This window comes from Loxodonta africana, chromosome 21 (genome assembly GCF_030014295.1).
Source record: "Loxodonta africana isolate mLoxAfr1 chromosome 21, mLoxAfr1.hap2, whole genome shotgun sequence".
Lineage (NCBI taxonomy): Eukaryota > Metazoa > Chordata > Mammalia > Proboscidea > Elephantidae > Loxodonta > Loxodonta africana.
The window spans coordinates 50,233,121-50,250,225 of NC_087362.1; the positions used below are offsets into that span (position 1 = coordinate 50,233,121).

Below are 17,105 nucleotides of genomic sequence, written 5' to 3' on the forward strand. Positions count from 1 at the left end.
CAGTGTAACAAGACTATAGATAACTAATTAGCAAATGTCACATCTGACTGTGAAGCAGTTATTTTTTTTCAACTTTTAAAACGCTCTTTTTTCTTTTTAGCAATTTTCTGACTTATACCTTTCTAGAAATTGAACAATATATTTCTTTCATATTTATATTCAAGCAGCTCTTTTAAAGCTTTCAATATAGAGAAAAATATGTCTAATAGGAAAAAAAAGAAATGGGAGTTTTAAAGGCAATCCAGAAAAGAACATTTTTAGTGATTTGAGATTTTAATTGCTATTTTAACAACAGGACATGAAATAGACGTGAAAAAATTTCCAAGAACATGACTTATGAATATAGTATCCCAAATATCCAAAGTGTTGCCGTACTTTCACCCTAAATACATGAACACATAAAGTGTTCTTGTCTGGTAAACTAAGCATCTGTGGCTTAAAACGAGGGGAGAGGGAGAAAGAGACCAAAAAGTAAGTATTACAAAGTATTACAAGACTGCCCCCTTTGGTACACAAAAATTATAACTACTCCCAATCTCTGCCACACCTCTAAAATTCTGAAAGCTGAACAAAAAATATATATAGAAAAAACAAAAACTATAAACCCATCCCCCCAAAAGATTTCCAATAACTGAAAAATAAATAACTGGAAATAGCTGCTTTTGGCCAAATTCCTTGCTTCCTTATAGGGCAGTAAATGATCAAATGACAAATGATTCACATGACAAAGGATCATGGGAAGTCCAAGGGAAGAGAGGGCCTTGACAGCTGTGGTTTCTCTAACTAAAGAAAAGAAAATTTTATGATGGAAGCAGGACCTGGAGAATAACATTTAAACAGACAAGAGAGGGGAGTGGAAAATATTCTCCACGGAGGAATGTACCCAAAGGCGGGGTAAAAGTAAGTATTTTACACCAATACTAATGTTTCATCAACATAAATGCCCTATAACATTTATAATTTAGTTATTGGACCCATTACTTGTAATATTTTTGATTCAATAAGATAAAGTAGGCCATTTTTAATTAACAAAAATTGTTAATTAGTAATAGCTGAATAATTATGAGGTTTTATTGTACAATACTATCGCACTACAATTTTATAAAATGAATTATACTGTAGATGTGGCAATGATTCTCAATTTTGTATTTATTCTCTGAACCACTTTCTGTTAAAAGCCCCTTGGATAATCTAATTCATCTTCTATTTGCCACTAACGAATTTCTAGACAGAATAGCATTGCTTTTGTCAAAAAATTACAAACAAGTTAGTCATTTGTGACAGAAACAAATGTGTAAACATGATAATATAAGCATTAAAGCTACAGAGATCAATCTTCGGCCAACCCTGAGGCCTCTGTGCCTCCTTCTGCATTCCTTCCCTTCAGTGAACACTTATCTGGCGCTTCTTATTATCAAAGTACTTCCCCACCATGTTTACACTCCGGAAGTAGATCAGGGACAGTTCTTGTGACAGAAGTGAGGAAATAGCAACAGAGGGGGAATGACTTTCCTCAGGGCAGAAGAGCCACAGGCTTTGGCCGGGCAGTAGTAACCACTGGCCTGTGAAAACCCCTTTGAATTTCTAGCGCTTTTGCTCAGAGCTACTGCCACACCCAGCAGAACCCCATTCTGGTCTTGGACCTGATGAGTTTCGTGCACAAGCACAAATAAGCCAACACTTGCCTCGCTGCCTGTAGCCTCTCTGAAACCATGCTTTGGGTTCAGGGTGGCAAGGATATTGTCCTTCCGTTTGAATCCTCTCTTTGATGGGCTTAATGACCTCTTGGTCAAAATCTCTCTGTCTTCTGAAGTCCCAGAAGGCAACATCAGTGTCCGAAGAGAGTTTCCCAGGACACGGTTGTTTGAGAAAGAACCATGTGCTGGTGTTAAGTCACTGAGGCTGGTGGGTAATTGCTGCTCTACATTGACCAGCAGAGCAGGGTCACTGTTGAAATGGGCTGTCGAGTACAGATCTGTGGAGGAAACAGGCTGGGAGATCAACCTGCCTTCAACTACCTCCAGTCTCACTTCCATCCTTACCTAGCCCGGAGTCTAAGAGTCATAATAATTACTCCCTAGCATTTTTTTTTTTTTTTTAGCATACACCCTCGGAAACCCTGGTGGCATAGCAGTTAAATGCTATGGCTGCTAACCAAAAGATCGACAGTTTGAATCCACCAGGCACTCTTTGGAAGCCCTATGGGGCAGTTCTACTCTGTCCTATAGGGTCGCTATGAGTCAGAATTGACTCGATGGCAGCGGATTTAGCATATGCCCTCAACTTCCTGGACCCTTTCTCTCTACCTACACCTGACGAAACTCCAACTCTGGTTAAATCCAAATGTCCATTTACTCCAAGCCTACGCCAGAGTAGTGGAAAGTGGCTGGAGAACAACATAATGTCTATTTGACCATTCTCACTTTAAGTTCATGACCACTATCTTAACTGGGAGCTTAGTACTGTCCAGCTCTCCTAATATATTACTCTAGTGACTTTATTATTCTATTCTCTGAAATGACTATTTCACATATCTTTTCTCCTCTAACTTCCAATACCTTCTCCACCCTCCTCACTCTCAGTTGCTAACTTCTTTTATTTCACTGAGAAAAGAGACACAATCAAAGAGAATGTCTATAACATCCCGCTACTAAACCTACTGGCTCACCTGTATTTGTACCCATAAATTCTCTACCTTCCTCCTAGATGAAGGATGAATAGATGAACTGTCTGTGCTTCTAAGGCCAACCTCTCCACTGGTGGGCTAGATTTCACCTCCTCTTGACTATTGAAAGATTTTTTCTTATAATTGTCCCTTCTCTCTCCTGCATCATCAGTTTTCCCTCTACTAGAACATTTTCAACAGGATCTCCTCGACCCCATCCGCTACTCCAGGTACAGTTTCATTTCTCTGATCCTCTTTACTGCAAAACTCCATAAAAGGGGTTGTATTTTTTTTTATATATATATACTCATTAGGTCTATTGCCTCTCTTCTAATTTTCTCTTGAACTCACCTCAGTAAAGCTTTTATTCCTGTGCTTCCCCTGCAGCTACTCACTAATATCTTCTGTGTTGCCAAATATCATAATCATTGCTTGGTCTCAAGCTCATTCCTGCTCTATCATAAGCATCTCATATAGTATTGATCAGTCCCTCCTTCTTGTAAAACATTGTTTACTTGGCTTCCAGGATACCATTTTCTCTTGACTTTTTCTTCTCCTACCTAGATGGCTGTTTCTTTCTTGGTCTCCATGCTGATTTCTCTTCATCTACCCAATGTCTAATGGTTGGAGGGCCAGGATCAGTCCTCAAATCTTTTTTCTATCTATATTCACTCCCTAGGTGAGAGCCCATCCAGTTCCATAGTCTTAATGCTTGTAATTCCCAAATTTTTATTTCCCAGTATCAACTTCTCCCCTGAACTCCAGCCTAATATATCCAAATACCAAACTCTAGCATCTCTGGGAAATTTTAACAGGTTTCTCAGACTTAAGATGTTTAAAACCAAACTCTTGATATCTACCCTAAAACCTGCTCCTCCTCCCCAGTCTTCCCTATTTTAGTAAATGACAATCCCATCTTCCAGTTGTTCAGACTCAAAACCTTCTTTCTCTCACACTTCACCTTCAATCCATCAGCAAATCATGGAGTACTACTTCCAAACATTCAGAATCTGACGACTTCTCACCACCTCCACTGTTCTCTTTCATCCGGATTCTAAACTCTTAAAGTGTTTTCTTATTTTTATCCTTGCTCCCCACAGTCTATTCTCAACCCAGCAACCAGAGTAATTTTTAAGTCAGATCATGTTACTCCTCTGCTACAAACCCTCCAATGGCTTCCATTCTCACCTAGAATAAAAGTCTGGCTACCTCTCTGACTTTACCTATACACTTCACCTTGCTCACTCTGCTGCAGCCACACTGGCCTCATTAGTCCTTCAATATAACAAGCATGTTCCAATCTCAGGAATTTTGCACTTATTATTTTCACTTTCTACAAAACTCTTCCTCCAGTTATCTACATGGCTTGTACTCTCACTTCATTCAGTGCTCTACTTTTATAGTGCCTCATCAGAGAAGCTTTCCCTGACCACTCTCATCTAAAATATTACCTTATTATTCTCTATACCCTTATTTTTCTTCACAGCACTTATCATACCCTGACATATATTTATAAGTTAACTTATTTTTTATCTGACCTATCCTACTAGAATGTAAACTCCATGAAAGTAGGGACTTTCATTTTGTTTGCTACTATATCTGCAGGGCAAGAAGAGTGTCTGGCACATGGTACATGTTCAGGGAATTTGTTGAATGAATTAACAAATAACTGAAGAGAGGTCTCCAGCACTTTTCCCGCAATTAGCCTCTTCTGAAAGTAACTCAAAATAGAAGTGACTATGACCGGAGAGGACTAGATGCTGCTGGAAATACGCCCCAGAATGCTACTTAACTAAAATAGTATGTAGTTATGAAGCTCACATTTCTATAAATTTTTTCTATCATGTTATACTCATGCCCCCTGCAGATTTCTGGAGGTTCCATGGACTACTGGTGACCCTGAAATACAATTAAGAAATGCTAATGTAGTTCAAGAAATACTAATTCCAAAATTTCCATTTATACCTTCTATCTTCACACCTATGAAAATATTTGTAAATTAACAGGAAGCTCTTACCTGAACTAAGTTTCAAGAGCCTTCCGGTGTTGGAGTCAGGATTAGACAGAGAAGTCAGCAAGTCTCCACAGGAATGGGATGCAGTGGCCTTCATGTCATTTGAAGGCTTTATGCTATATTCTCGGTAGCTCTTGCTTCTCTGAGGCCTTTTACCAAGACTTTCATGCAGGGAAAGAGTTGGAGGATAATGACTATCATAATTTTCCAGACTAACATCTGAAGGTAACTGATAGGGTTGAATCTGGCTAGAATCCCCCACATCCAGGCGTTTACCCAATGAGGCATCGTGGATAAGCTGATAAGTTTCAGGCTTTTGTTTCATGTCCTTTTCTGGAGAAGAACCTGATGACTTACTGTCCAAAAAAGATACTCGGTAGCTTTCTCTAGCCATCTTCTCTGGGGATCGAACTCTGGACTGATGAGGCGAGTAACGTCTGAATTCTAACCACCATCAAGGGGAAACAAAAACATGATGAGAATTCTTGGCCCAGTTGGAGTATTTCTGTTCACTGGACATACTCTCTGTTTACCAGAAAACGTTCTTGGGGGAAAAAATGATTTACATTTGATAAATGGAAGCAAAAAAGGTAAAAGGACTTCCATATGGAACAACAACAAAAGCCATGCAAATCATTTATAAAACAGTAAAGAATCTGTAACATTGTAGAGACAAATTTCATGTCAATCTATCCCCTGAGAACTCTCTCCTAGAACTGTGGTGTCAGAGTTGTTCAGATACCACTTTCATATTAAGAAATAGATGCACCCACCCCACATGACAATAGTTGGGACTTTATGTGTTGAGCCTATAGACAGAGGTTAGTAGGTCTATGATTTCACAAGCTCCTTGCAATAAAGCTAAACCCACGCCCATCCCCACCCCCCAACCAGAGGTCCTACCGTTCACCCACTGGGAATCACTATCCTGGCCCATTCAAACGGCAGGGAATGCAAAACCTATAAAAATCATTCTCCTAAGTACTGTCCCAGCTATAAAGCATTTCTCTCAGATAGCTGTATCTGTCATCTCCAAAAAGCCTCAAAGTGGGTCAGGTAGAGCAGCAGACAAAAGAGAAGGCTCTGTGCTCTTCGGTGTTTTCAGAGTTTCACATGCTTGAAGGGCTTCTTTAGGAAACAAAAAATACTATAACTGAGTTAGTCACATTAACTTAAAAAGAATAGAATCAAGTACCTTTTAATTCTCAAGGACCTAGAGGAATACCAATGTTTTACCCAGGGTCAGTATATACAGTGGGGAAAAGGTTGTAGGACAATATCTTTAAGTAACAAAAAGAAGCTAAGAATCTATGGTATTGGTTAATTCTGTTTCAAGTAATGACAAATGAGATAATTCAGACTATTCCTCCTGTTGAAGAGGAAAGAGCTTAAGGAATAGTGACGAATTTCCAGGACAAAATCTAGGAAACAGGAAGAGCCCAGATAGGCAAATCTAGCACTCAAAGCCACTTTCCCCCAAGGCCTCTTAGGTTGACAGGGACTGAAGTCAGAGTACAGGGTCCATCCAAGGTGAAGAGTATGACTCTCCTGCCCCATATATCTTGAAAGGGATACAACCTTCAAAGTAAAGGTAAACTAGAAAAAATCCAGCCCTTATACTGACTGGTAGCCCAGGTTTGCCTCATCTGGATGGTCCAAGGAACCTCAAGGCTTGAACTTGGATTAAGATAATCCTAGACTGATAGTGCTCCAGGCACCTGGTAGAAACAAATGAAAATCTGTTCTGAAAAGATACCTTCATATAAGGCTTTAAATTATCCCTACAAGCAATTTTTTGAATATAATGACCAGCAAATGACCAAACCAAACAAAAACACAAAATTAAATAAGACAACATGAGTGAGAGCCACAAGAAAAACAGACAACAGACTCGCAAAAAAATCAGATATTGAAATTATCAGACACAGCTTATAAAATAGCTACGCTTACTATGTTTTAAAAAATGGAAAACAAGCTGGTAATTTTCGGTTTATAAGAAGTGACTCAGTGGCATCTGGGATTTTAAAAGCTTTTGAGCAGCCAGCTAAGATGCATCAATTGGTCCCAACTCACTTGGAGCAAAGGAGAGTGAAGAACTTCAAAGACACAAGGAAAATACTAGTCCAAGAGACAAAAGAGCCACATAAACCAGAGACTACTTCAACCTGAGTCCAGAACTAGATGATGCCCTGCTACCACCAATGACCACCCTGACAGGGAACACAACAGAGAGTCCCTGATGGAGTGGGAGAAAAGTGTGGAGCAGAACTCAAATTCATATAGAAAGACCAGACTTAATGATCTGACTGAGACTGGAAGAACCTCCAAAGCCATGGCCCCCAGACTCTTTGTTAACCCAGAACTAAAACCATTCCCAACATCCATTCTTCAGACAATGATTAGACTGGACTATAACACAGAAAATAATACTCGTGAAGAGTGTGCTTCTTAGCTCAAGCAGATGCATGAGGCCAAATGGGTGACTCCTGTCTACAGGCAGAATGAGAAGGCAGGAAGTTCAGGAGCTGGTTGGATGGACACAGGAAACTTGGGGTAGAAAGGGGAAGTGTGCTGTCACATTATAGGGACTGCAACTAGTGTCACATAATATGTGTATAAATTTTTGTACGAAAAATTAACTTGAGCTGTAAACTTTCACCCAAAGCACAATAAAAAAAGTGACTCAGTAGAAAAAAAAAAAACCTCTCGGAATTAAAAAATTCTACCATTGAAATTAAAAATTCAATAGACAAAAACCCCAAGAGTATAGCCCCCAAACACCCTTTTAACTCGGTACTGAAGTCACTCCTGAGGTTCACCCTTCAGTCAAAGATTAGACAGGTCTATAGGCCAAACAATAATGCATGTGAGGAATGTGCTTTGTAGTTCAATCATGTATACGAGACTAAATGGGCACACCAACCCAAAAGCAAAGACAAGAAGGCAGGAAGGGACAGGAAAGCTGGACAAATGGAAACAGGGAACCCAGGTAAAGAAGGCGAGAGTGTTGACACATTGCAGGGTTGGCAATCAATGTCACAAAACAATTTGTGTATTAATTGTTCAATGAGAAACTAATTTGCTCTATAAATTTCACCTAAAGCACAATTAAAAAGAAAAAAAAAAAGAATTCAACAGACAAGCTTAACAACAGATTAGATACAGCTGGAGAGAATATTAGTGAACTGGAAGATAGGTCAGAAGAAATTATCCAGAATGCAGACTAGAAAAAAGATAAAAAATATAAAAGACGGAATAAGACAAAGATGACGGAGTAAAAATCTAACGTGCATTTATTTAATCAAGAGTCCCAGAAGGACAAGAGAGAAAGACTGGAACACAAACAATATTTGAAGATTTTTCCAGAATTAATGGAAGACATAATTCACAGATTCAAGAAGCACGATAGATACCAAGCAGGATAAAAAAAAAAATCTACACCTCATAGTAAAACTGCAATAACAACAACAAAAATTGGAAAATCTTACAAGCAGCCAGAGAATAAAAAACAGATAATCCTTAAAGAAGTTACAGACTTCCAGCTGACTTCTCAAAAGCAACCACAAAAGCCAGGACACAGTGGAATATATTCTAAAAGAAATAACTCCCGACTTAGAAATCTACATCCAGCAAAATATTCTTTAAGAATGGTGATGAAATAAAGGCATTTTCAGACAAAAATGAAAATAACTCACTACCAGTAAATCCACACTAAAAAACATTCTAAAGGAGGAAAATGATCTCAGAAAGAAAGTCTTGGATGAAAAAATGAGATTAAGAGTAAACAAAGTACTTAATACATGGATACTGACTATAAAATTAACACCTTGTGGGTTTTAAAAAATACAGAGAGAATTAAAATTCATAATAATAGTATACAAATCAGGAGAGATTAAATGGAGTAAAGTGCTCTAAAGTTTTTACTTAGAGTTAAGAGTTAAGGAATGGGTGAATTTTAAATTAAGGACACATATTGTTTTTTTTAAAGTAATGCTAAAAGTACAAGAATAGTGTATAACTTCCAAACCAGTAGAGGCGAAAATGGACTAATAAAAAAATCCAAAAGAAGGTAAGATAAGAAAAAGAAACACAGGATAATGAGTAAATACAAAAAGTCAAAAACAAAGGGGGTCAGAATATCCACTCTTTAAGCAGAAAAGCTTCACAGGTCACTAAGCATCCAAGGTATGAAAGCTGGAAAGAGTTGAGCAAATAGGGCCCAGAACGAGACATCTTCATTTCCTCCCAAATCCCATTACATCCAGATTTCTCTGATTAGTGTGGAGAAAATAGGCTCAATGAGCACGATATTTACCATCTTCCTGGTGACTGTCACTTGACATCTCCCTTTTTGACACTTGCTGCATCTAAAAGAAGTTCGAAAGTTTAGGTAGAAGGGAGGCCATGGGCATTCAGATGTGAGCTTATTAGACCAAGGGTTCAGAATATTTCCCTATTAATGAGAAGTCCATCCGTGCAAACTAGGGAAACAGATCTTGAAACAGATCTAATTCCATAAAATACAGTCACACTACAGGGATTCCAGAGTTGCCTTAAAAAAAAAAAAAAATTTTTTTTTTGACTCTTTAAAAATGCAAAATATCCTTACAAGGTAAAGGACACTATAAACAGTGAAAAACTGTTTCCTCTGCTTAAGATAGTTCAGCATAGGAGTTTTTCTGACGGCACACAACAACAAAGCTGACGTACCACAGAAGCTACTGGGAGTTTTAATTGGTTGAAAGTGATGCTGAGGTCTAATTGGCAAGGATTGAAGCTAAATGAAAATCCAGCATTTGTTTGTTTGTTAATTATCTTATTTAGTATATTCAGTATCTTGTAATCGTGCAGAGAAAGACATCCATTTCCTTATTTCTTAAACTGAAAGGATATATATAGCAAGCTATTTAACTTCCTTTTTCCCCTTACTTCAAAAAGTCATTTCAGAGACTTTTTCTTTTTGATCTAAGAAGTGCTACCTAACTTTAAACTTTAAATTGAAGTATCCTTTACTCTATTTTCTTTATTTTTTTTTGCATTTTCTTTAAATAAAAGATAAAAAATAGTAATTGAGATCATTTCTAAGGGACTTGCATAGTATCTCCAAATAACAAGAAAATCTACTATATGCCACTTTTGTCTTTTTATAAGATGAAGGTATTGTATACTCAAACTGAAAAAAATTCTTATTAACTTTTTACTAGTAACAGTGATAATTATCCAAATTGTGGATTTACTTTTTTTCTTTCTCCTTCATTTGACTACTTTTTGAGCGACTTCACTGATCATTAATTTATCAAAGAAAAAGTAGACAAAGAGAGAAGTTGAATATAAAGTATTCAATTCTGTTCCTTGTATCATATGTGCTCATACAGGTGAATGGTTGCATCCCCTCTCCCACCAATATTTTCACTAAAAACTTGTTATTTTTAATATTCTCTCCATCTTGCATGATCTCCACCTGCCCACCACCCACCATTTCTATGCCTTCTTTACTCCTCAATCTTCCTTTTTTTCTGTTCCACTAAAGAAGCCACCCTTGAGACGTAAGATTTGCAATTTAAAGGCAGAAGCAGAAAAATGTAGGCAGCAAGGCAACAAGAGATGGAGATGCTGAGCACAGAGGAGAAATTTTAAAACCAGTCCAAACCTGTTGCATCCCTGTTTGAGGGCCAAAATACTTGGCATAAAATGTGCTAAAGTTATATGCATATTTTCTTGCTTGATAATAGGTTAATGGGAAGGAGGGAAAGGAGAAATTAAAATTAATCCTGTCCTGCCCTTTCCTAAAAGGGTCTAAAATGCCTTCGTCAAACAAGTCTGCTAGACCTTCATAAATAATTTAGACTCCACTGAATTATTAGTATCAATTACTGACCAATCAGTAGATTATCTGGAAAGCGAATACATTACCTGTGTCCCCAGTGGGAAAGCCTCTAACTTCTGATCTGTTATACTGTTGCCCTGGGTTACAGAAGTACTCGTTAGGGAATCCTTTATTTCCCGGTTGGGGAGGGGAATAAAAAGTCCTTTGTTTGAGTCTGTGTTAAAAGAAAAGGCATACAATAAAACACTGATCAGCCTTCAAAGGCAGCATGTCTTATGGAAAGATACTAGAAAGGAAGTCATAAAATTGAGATCTAGTTTTGGTGCCCCCACTTGGAAACCATGTGAAGTTGGGCAAATCCGTTAACCTCTCTGAATCTATATTCAGATTTGTAAAATAGTATTTATGGGTTGAATTGTGTCCCTCTCCCCACAAAAAATGTGTTAGAATCCTAACTCCTATACTTGTGAGAGTAATCCTGTTTGGAAATAGGGTTTTTGTTGTTATGTTAATTAGATCATACCTGAGTAAGTTGGTTCTAAATCTAATCACTTCTGAGTTATAAAAAGAGCATATTAAGACACAGAGATAGGCATGCAGACACAGGGGGAAGACAAATGCTATCTGGTGACAGAGGCACATGAGTTTACAAACCTAGCCAGGAACGCCAAGGATTGCAGCTACAAGAAGCTGAAATAGACAAGTAAGGACCTCTTCCTAGAACCACACCCTGAATTTGGACTCAGCCTCCTGAACTATGAGAAAATAAATTTCAGTTCTTAAAGCCACCCACTTGTGATATCTGTGTTACAGCTGCACTAGGAAACTAAGACAACAATGATGATAAAACCTTAGGGTTCAGGTGAGGTTAAAACAAGATAATGGATATGAAAGGGCTTCATAAATTATCAAGTGTTCAATAGAAATTAAGTGGAAGGCAAATATTTTGCACATTTTTTTTTATTGTGCTTTAGGTGAAAGTTTGCAAAGCAAATTCTTATCAGTTAATACACAAATTGTATTGTGACATTGGTTGGCAACCCCGCGATGTGTAAACACTCTCCCCTTCTTGTCCTTGAGTACCCCATTTCCATTGGTCCAGTTTTCCTGTCCCTTCCTGCCTTCTCATCCTTGCTCTTTGGCTGGCATGCCTGCACATTTCTTAAGCGAGTAAATGATGAACTTTGACACCAATTCAACAATCTCTTGCTACAGATGCTGGGAATACACTCCTGGGATTATACAGCTCCAGGGCTCTAAGGAGCAATCTGCACTGATTCTTCATTTCAAACCAGTCTCTTTCTGCCTCAATTTCTTCATTAAAAAAGAGAAAGAATAATCAGGCCTATTTCATAAAGAAGAATGCTAAATCCTCAGTTGTCCCAGCATTTTGGTATATGACTAGAAAAAAAACTTTAAAAATAAAAACAAAAACTGTATCCTAGTTATGGCTACCCCAGGAACTGTTATGAAGAACAGCAAGTTAGTAATTCTGTTAGATTGTAACATCTGTATGTTCTTGGTAAATATTTATTAATTACAGAATTCTGGGATCTGAGGTCTTCTAGGGTAACTTGGATGAAAATAAGAATTTTGCTTTTCTTTAGGGGGATTTTTCTAGCAGAACTAAGTAAGAGTTACGATAGAGTGTTAAAAACTTGGGCGTTAGTCAAACAATGTGCTCGTCTGCTAGTTCTCATCTGCTTGCTTTGGCAACAGAAAGCTGCTATAAGTCAGTTCAAATGAGAGTTCAGAGCGAATAAAGCCAACCTCCGAAAATTCAGCCCTTCAGTCCACTTGGGGCTCCAAAACATCTCATGTTTCTGAGTTGCTTTCTGTGACTAAAATGTCCTACTTAAACACAAGCTGCTCCTGTGCCATTACACCTGATGGAGCCACTTTCCTCAAAGTGACATATGCTCTCAAACCTTGTTTTCTTGTCCCCTTTACAGTAGCACCACTAAAAACACAAGATGGAACAGAAATTGCTGGTTGTAACTGACTATGAATAAAAAACGAGAATGTTAGTAAACAATGACTTTGGGTTTGGGGCTCCTCATTGTTTTCCTGTAAAACAGCACCTCCATTCTGGTTTTCCTCCCACTGAACTGATGTTCTTTTCCAGATTCAGAGGTTCTTTTTTTCCAATCTACCTCTCCGTATAAGTAAACCCTCCAAGGTTCAGACTCTTTGCTGAGTGCTATCACACCTTCTCCTTGGTTTCAGATACATGATTTGCAAATATTTTCTCCTAATTCTGTCAGTTGTCTTTTCACTTTCTTGATAGTGTCTTTTGAAGTACAAAAGTCTTGAATTTTTATGAAGTCCGATGTATCTAATTTTTCTTTGGTTATTTCTGCTTTTGGTGTCATCTTCAAAATATAGGATCACCCTTGAGAAACAAAAGTTGACGTCTTGTTCTACCTCCATTATGACTAAGCATATTATATATCGTAGTCAGAAAAAAAGAAGCAATTTAAATTGAGATAAAAATTTAAAAGCAGAAATAACTTGTCTAGCGCTAGTCCTCAAAATAAATGAAGCCTTGAGACATTTCCTCTAAGTTACTAACATCCCAGTGAAAACAACTCAATCTCTGACTTCTGCAATATTATCTGATGATCACTGCAGATATGATAATCATGAAAAGAAATTGTTTTTTCCCATCATAAACAGACTGTCTATAACCTTAGTAACCTTGCATCACCCCCTTAAATATCTGTTAGGTCCCTACGTAGCACAAATGGTTTGTGCTCGACTGCTAACCTAAAGGTTGGTGGTATGAACCTACCCAGCGGTACTGTGGAAGAAAGGCCCGGAGATCTGCTTCCATTAAGATGACAGCAAAGAAAACCCTATGGAGAAGTTCTACTCAGTAACACATGGGGTCGCCATGACGGCAACTAACAACAACAGCAACAAATATCTGTTGTGTCTTTCATTTAGAAATTCAACTCTTTGGAGGTTTGGACTCCCTAACAAAACACTGCAGGTAAAAATACTTAATGTTTCTCTCCAGATATTCCTTTCATATCCTCCAGGAGTAAATCAATCTGTATTTTCTCATTTGCTTTGTCCTAGGTTCAGGACAGGTCTTCATTATCTGCCACTTGGACTCCTGTCTCCAGTTTCTGTTGCCACGTAACTGAATCTAGCTTGAACTATCTTTCTAAATCACACATTTAATCAAGCTTCCTATCTAAAACATCTTTAACTGCAAAAATGATTAGTAACTAGTTTGGGAAGTATCTACTATTTCCAGTCCAGTTTCACGCAACTAAAACACCATCATGGCTAAACAAGAAGACAAGGATCAACAGGTTAAAATGGGATGGATTTCAATTGTTATAAAGAAGACCGTGATACCTCTGCTAGAGACAGGAATGAGCCACTGAGGATGATTGTGGTCAATTTTTCTTTGCCATTTTAAAATAAGATATTCATTAGATCAGTAATTTTAGATATGATTCTATCTAAAGGCAAAAGAAACTGGCTAAAAAGGTGATCAGGATCCCTTTCAACTCACAAAATATACATGTGCTATACACAAGGGAAACCCTGGTGGTGCAGTGGTTAAGTGCTACAGGTGCTAAACAAAAGGTCAGCAGTTTGAATCCATCAGGTGCTCCTTGGAAACACTATGGGGTAGTTCTACTCTTTCCTATAGGGTCTCTATGAGTCACAATTGACTCGACAGGAACAGGTTTGGTTTTTTTTCATATACAAGGGCGAGTCAAAAAGTATTACAACTAGGGTTCCAGTTCACACATGCACAGATTTACTCCAAACAAAACATGTTTAAACAAGTCTCTGTGATCAGTGGGTGGCTGCAGATAAGTTCTCTCAGTAATACACTTGTCTTAGTCTTGTTAGGGTGCCTTAAGAAAAAAGAATATTTTTTTGTGCAATGAAAAAAAATGATTTTGAGGTCAGGGCTAACATCAAATTTTTAACAAAACTCAAGTGGACATCTTCCCAAATCATTGAAGCTTTGCAACAAGTTTATGGGAATGCTGCCTCACAGAAAACAACACTTTTCAGATGGATCAAGCATTTTAAGGAAGGTTGGGAAGACCTCAAAGATGAACCAAGAGAGGGAAGACCATACAGAAGGTTATGGGACTGTTTTTTGGGATTCCAAAGGGGTAAACTTGATAGATTTTATCGAAGGACACAGGATAATCATGGGGGCTTATTATGAAGAAGTTTTAAGAAAATTGAAAACTGCATTGGTGACAAAAAGGCCAGGAAAGTTGTGCTGAGGAATTTTTTTTCCATCACGACAATGCGCCTGCCCATTTTTGAAGGGTAGCAGGGGTTGTCCTATGAGAATTTCATAGGGAAATCTTACCCCATCTACCTACAGCCTGATCTTGCCCCTTCAGACTTTTTATTCTCAAAATTCAAAGAACGTTTGAAACAAGCATGATTTGAGTCCCTTTGAAGATGCCGAAACTGCCGTTTTGACGTGGTGTAAACTGAAGAGTGCAGAATTCTTTGGGGAAGGATTAGAGAGATGGAAACACCACCCTGAGAAGTATATAGACCTAGATGGAGGATATGTAGAGAAACACTAGCTTCACATTTTGATGTTTTTGTTTAATAAACGTTTCTATGATTTTGTAGCAATACTTTTTTACTTATCTTCATACAGGTGCTTACAGGATAAATGTAAATTATCTTTAGTAAGTATTGCTCTCCAATAATCTAATCTTCTACCCTACACAAACCTTCTACCTAAACCACATCACTCACTCAACTTTTCCACCACGTGCCATGTTCATTACCACTTTCACACAGCTGTTCACGCCAATCCCACCAGCCAAGGCCCTCCTCCTCTCTTCTGGCCATCCCAGTGTTCCACATACAGCCTTTAAGGTCTGATGTTTTCCTATCTTCCAGAAAACATTTCCCATCTGCTCCTAGAATACTCTGAGCTTCTGTAGCATGTGACCATCCACATCTGTGTTTCTCAAGTTCGATATTCTCATAAGCCCTAAGCATATGATCCCAGCTTGAGAAACTGCAATTTAAGAAGCCACACTCATTACCAAGGATGGGAAAGAGGAGGAAGGGGGGGGGGGTGTTAAAAGTGATGGGAAAATCGCATTAAGGTAGGTTTGCACAGCTGATTATTGTAATTGCTGTTAGTAAGTTGTATATCTGTAAAAAGTTGAATTGACAAAACTTGTGTGATAGATATATTTACAACAATGACAAAAAAAAAAAAAGAGTAGCCACTGATGCTGCTTATGTACAACCAAAAACATCATGGGACTTGGTTCCTTGGTTTGGAGGTTTATGGTCATGGTTTCATGGGACATCCCAGTTAACTGGCCTAATAATGTGTTCAGTGGTTTTGCTCTACCTCCTTGTTCATTGATTAGTGCCTGGGGTCTTAAAAGCCACCCAAGGCACAGCAATTTGTCTCTATTCACCTGGAGCAAGAGAGGACGACGGAGAGTCAGGGATAGGAGAAGGATATGGAATGTGTGGCTAATTGCCTCCATGAACAACTGCTACCTTTGCCCTGAGACCAGAAGAAATGGATGGTGCCTGGCTACCATTATTGAACATTTTTATCAAGGATTCTATAGAGGAATCTTGATCAAAAGGGGGAAAATGCAGAACAGAATTTAAAATTCTCATGGACTCCAAACCTTCTGGAGCCATGGAGGCTGGATGAATTCCTGAAACTACTACCCTAAGGTAATCTTTAAACCTTAAACCAAAAATATCCCCTGAAGTCTTTTTAAAACAATAGTTTGAGAAGCAATAGTTTAACTAGTAAAAAATGTCTGCCTTGAACATTGTGCCCTTTAAAGAACTATCTATATGGGATCAAATTGATAACCCGCAACACCCCTGTTGCCGTCGAGTTGATTCTGACTTGTCACGACCCTATAGGACAGAGTAGCACTGCCCTGTAGGGTTTCCAGGGAGCACCTGGTGGATTCAAACTGCCAACCTCTTGGTTAGCAGCCAAACTCTTAACCACTATGCCACCAGGGTTTCCAAATTGACAACAGCAACTCAAAAGATTAGACAGGAACCTTAGGGGGCAGTGAATTTATGTTAATGCGGGAGCAACAGCTTGGAGAAGAAGGGTGAGAATGGTTGTAGAACTTGAAGAATGTAATCAATGTCACTGAATTGTACATGTAGAAACTGTTGAATTGGTGTATGTTTTGCTGCATATATTTTCAACAACAACAACATAAATACAATTTTAAAAAGAAGCTATACTCAGTCTATGAAAAGATTTTTCAAAGCAGATTATTACTGCAAAAGAGCTGTTTTGTCTTTACATTTTTTAAAATAGTTTTTATAACTGCCATCAAACAAAAACACAAAATCAAAGAGTCTCACACTGCCTGTGGACCTCTGAGATGTATCCCTGGACTCGGGCCCAGAGTCCTGAGTCTGAAGAACGCTAATCTGCATCATTCATTTGACATTTAGATATACAATGCTTACAACTGTGTTACTTTATTCTTTCATGTTTGTCTTATTTTCCTAATGATGCTGTCAGTGCTTCAGGGAATGTTTGCATTTTCTATTTCCAGAGTACATGTACCAGAAGATAAATTACGTGGGTG

The 17,105-nt window shown here is 38.2% G+C and overlaps 1 protein-coding gene and 1 long non-coding RNA gene across 2 annotated transcripts in view; one reads left to right on the top strand and one right to left on the bottom strand.

Annotated features, from left to right (window-relative positions):
• The window catches only part of LRRC36 (leucine rich repeat containing 36), a 54,281-nt gene that overhangs the window by 11,371 nt on the left and 25,805 nt on the right, over positions 1-17,105 (bottom strand). Inside the window, exons 6-9 of the mRNA XM_003417122.3 lie at positions 10,593-10,720; positions 8,995-9,046; positions 4,683-5,123; positions 1,686-1,975 (exon numbers count right to left, since the gene is read on the bottom strand). Of these exons, the coding sequence (XP_003417170.1) occupies positions 1,686-1,975; positions 4,683-5,123; positions 8,995-9,046; positions 10,593-10,720 (911 nt within the window). The remainder of the gene's footprint in view (positions 1-1,685; positions 1,976-4,682; positions 5,124-8,994; positions 9,047-10,592; positions 10,721-17,105) is intronic.
• On the top strand, positions 453-15,548 carry LOC135228368 (uncharacterized). The gene is made up of 3 exons (XR_010318877.1): positions 453-900; positions 13,233-13,498; positions 13,588-15,548. It is a non-coding gene; the product is annotated as an uncharacterized LOC135228368 (long non-coding RNA).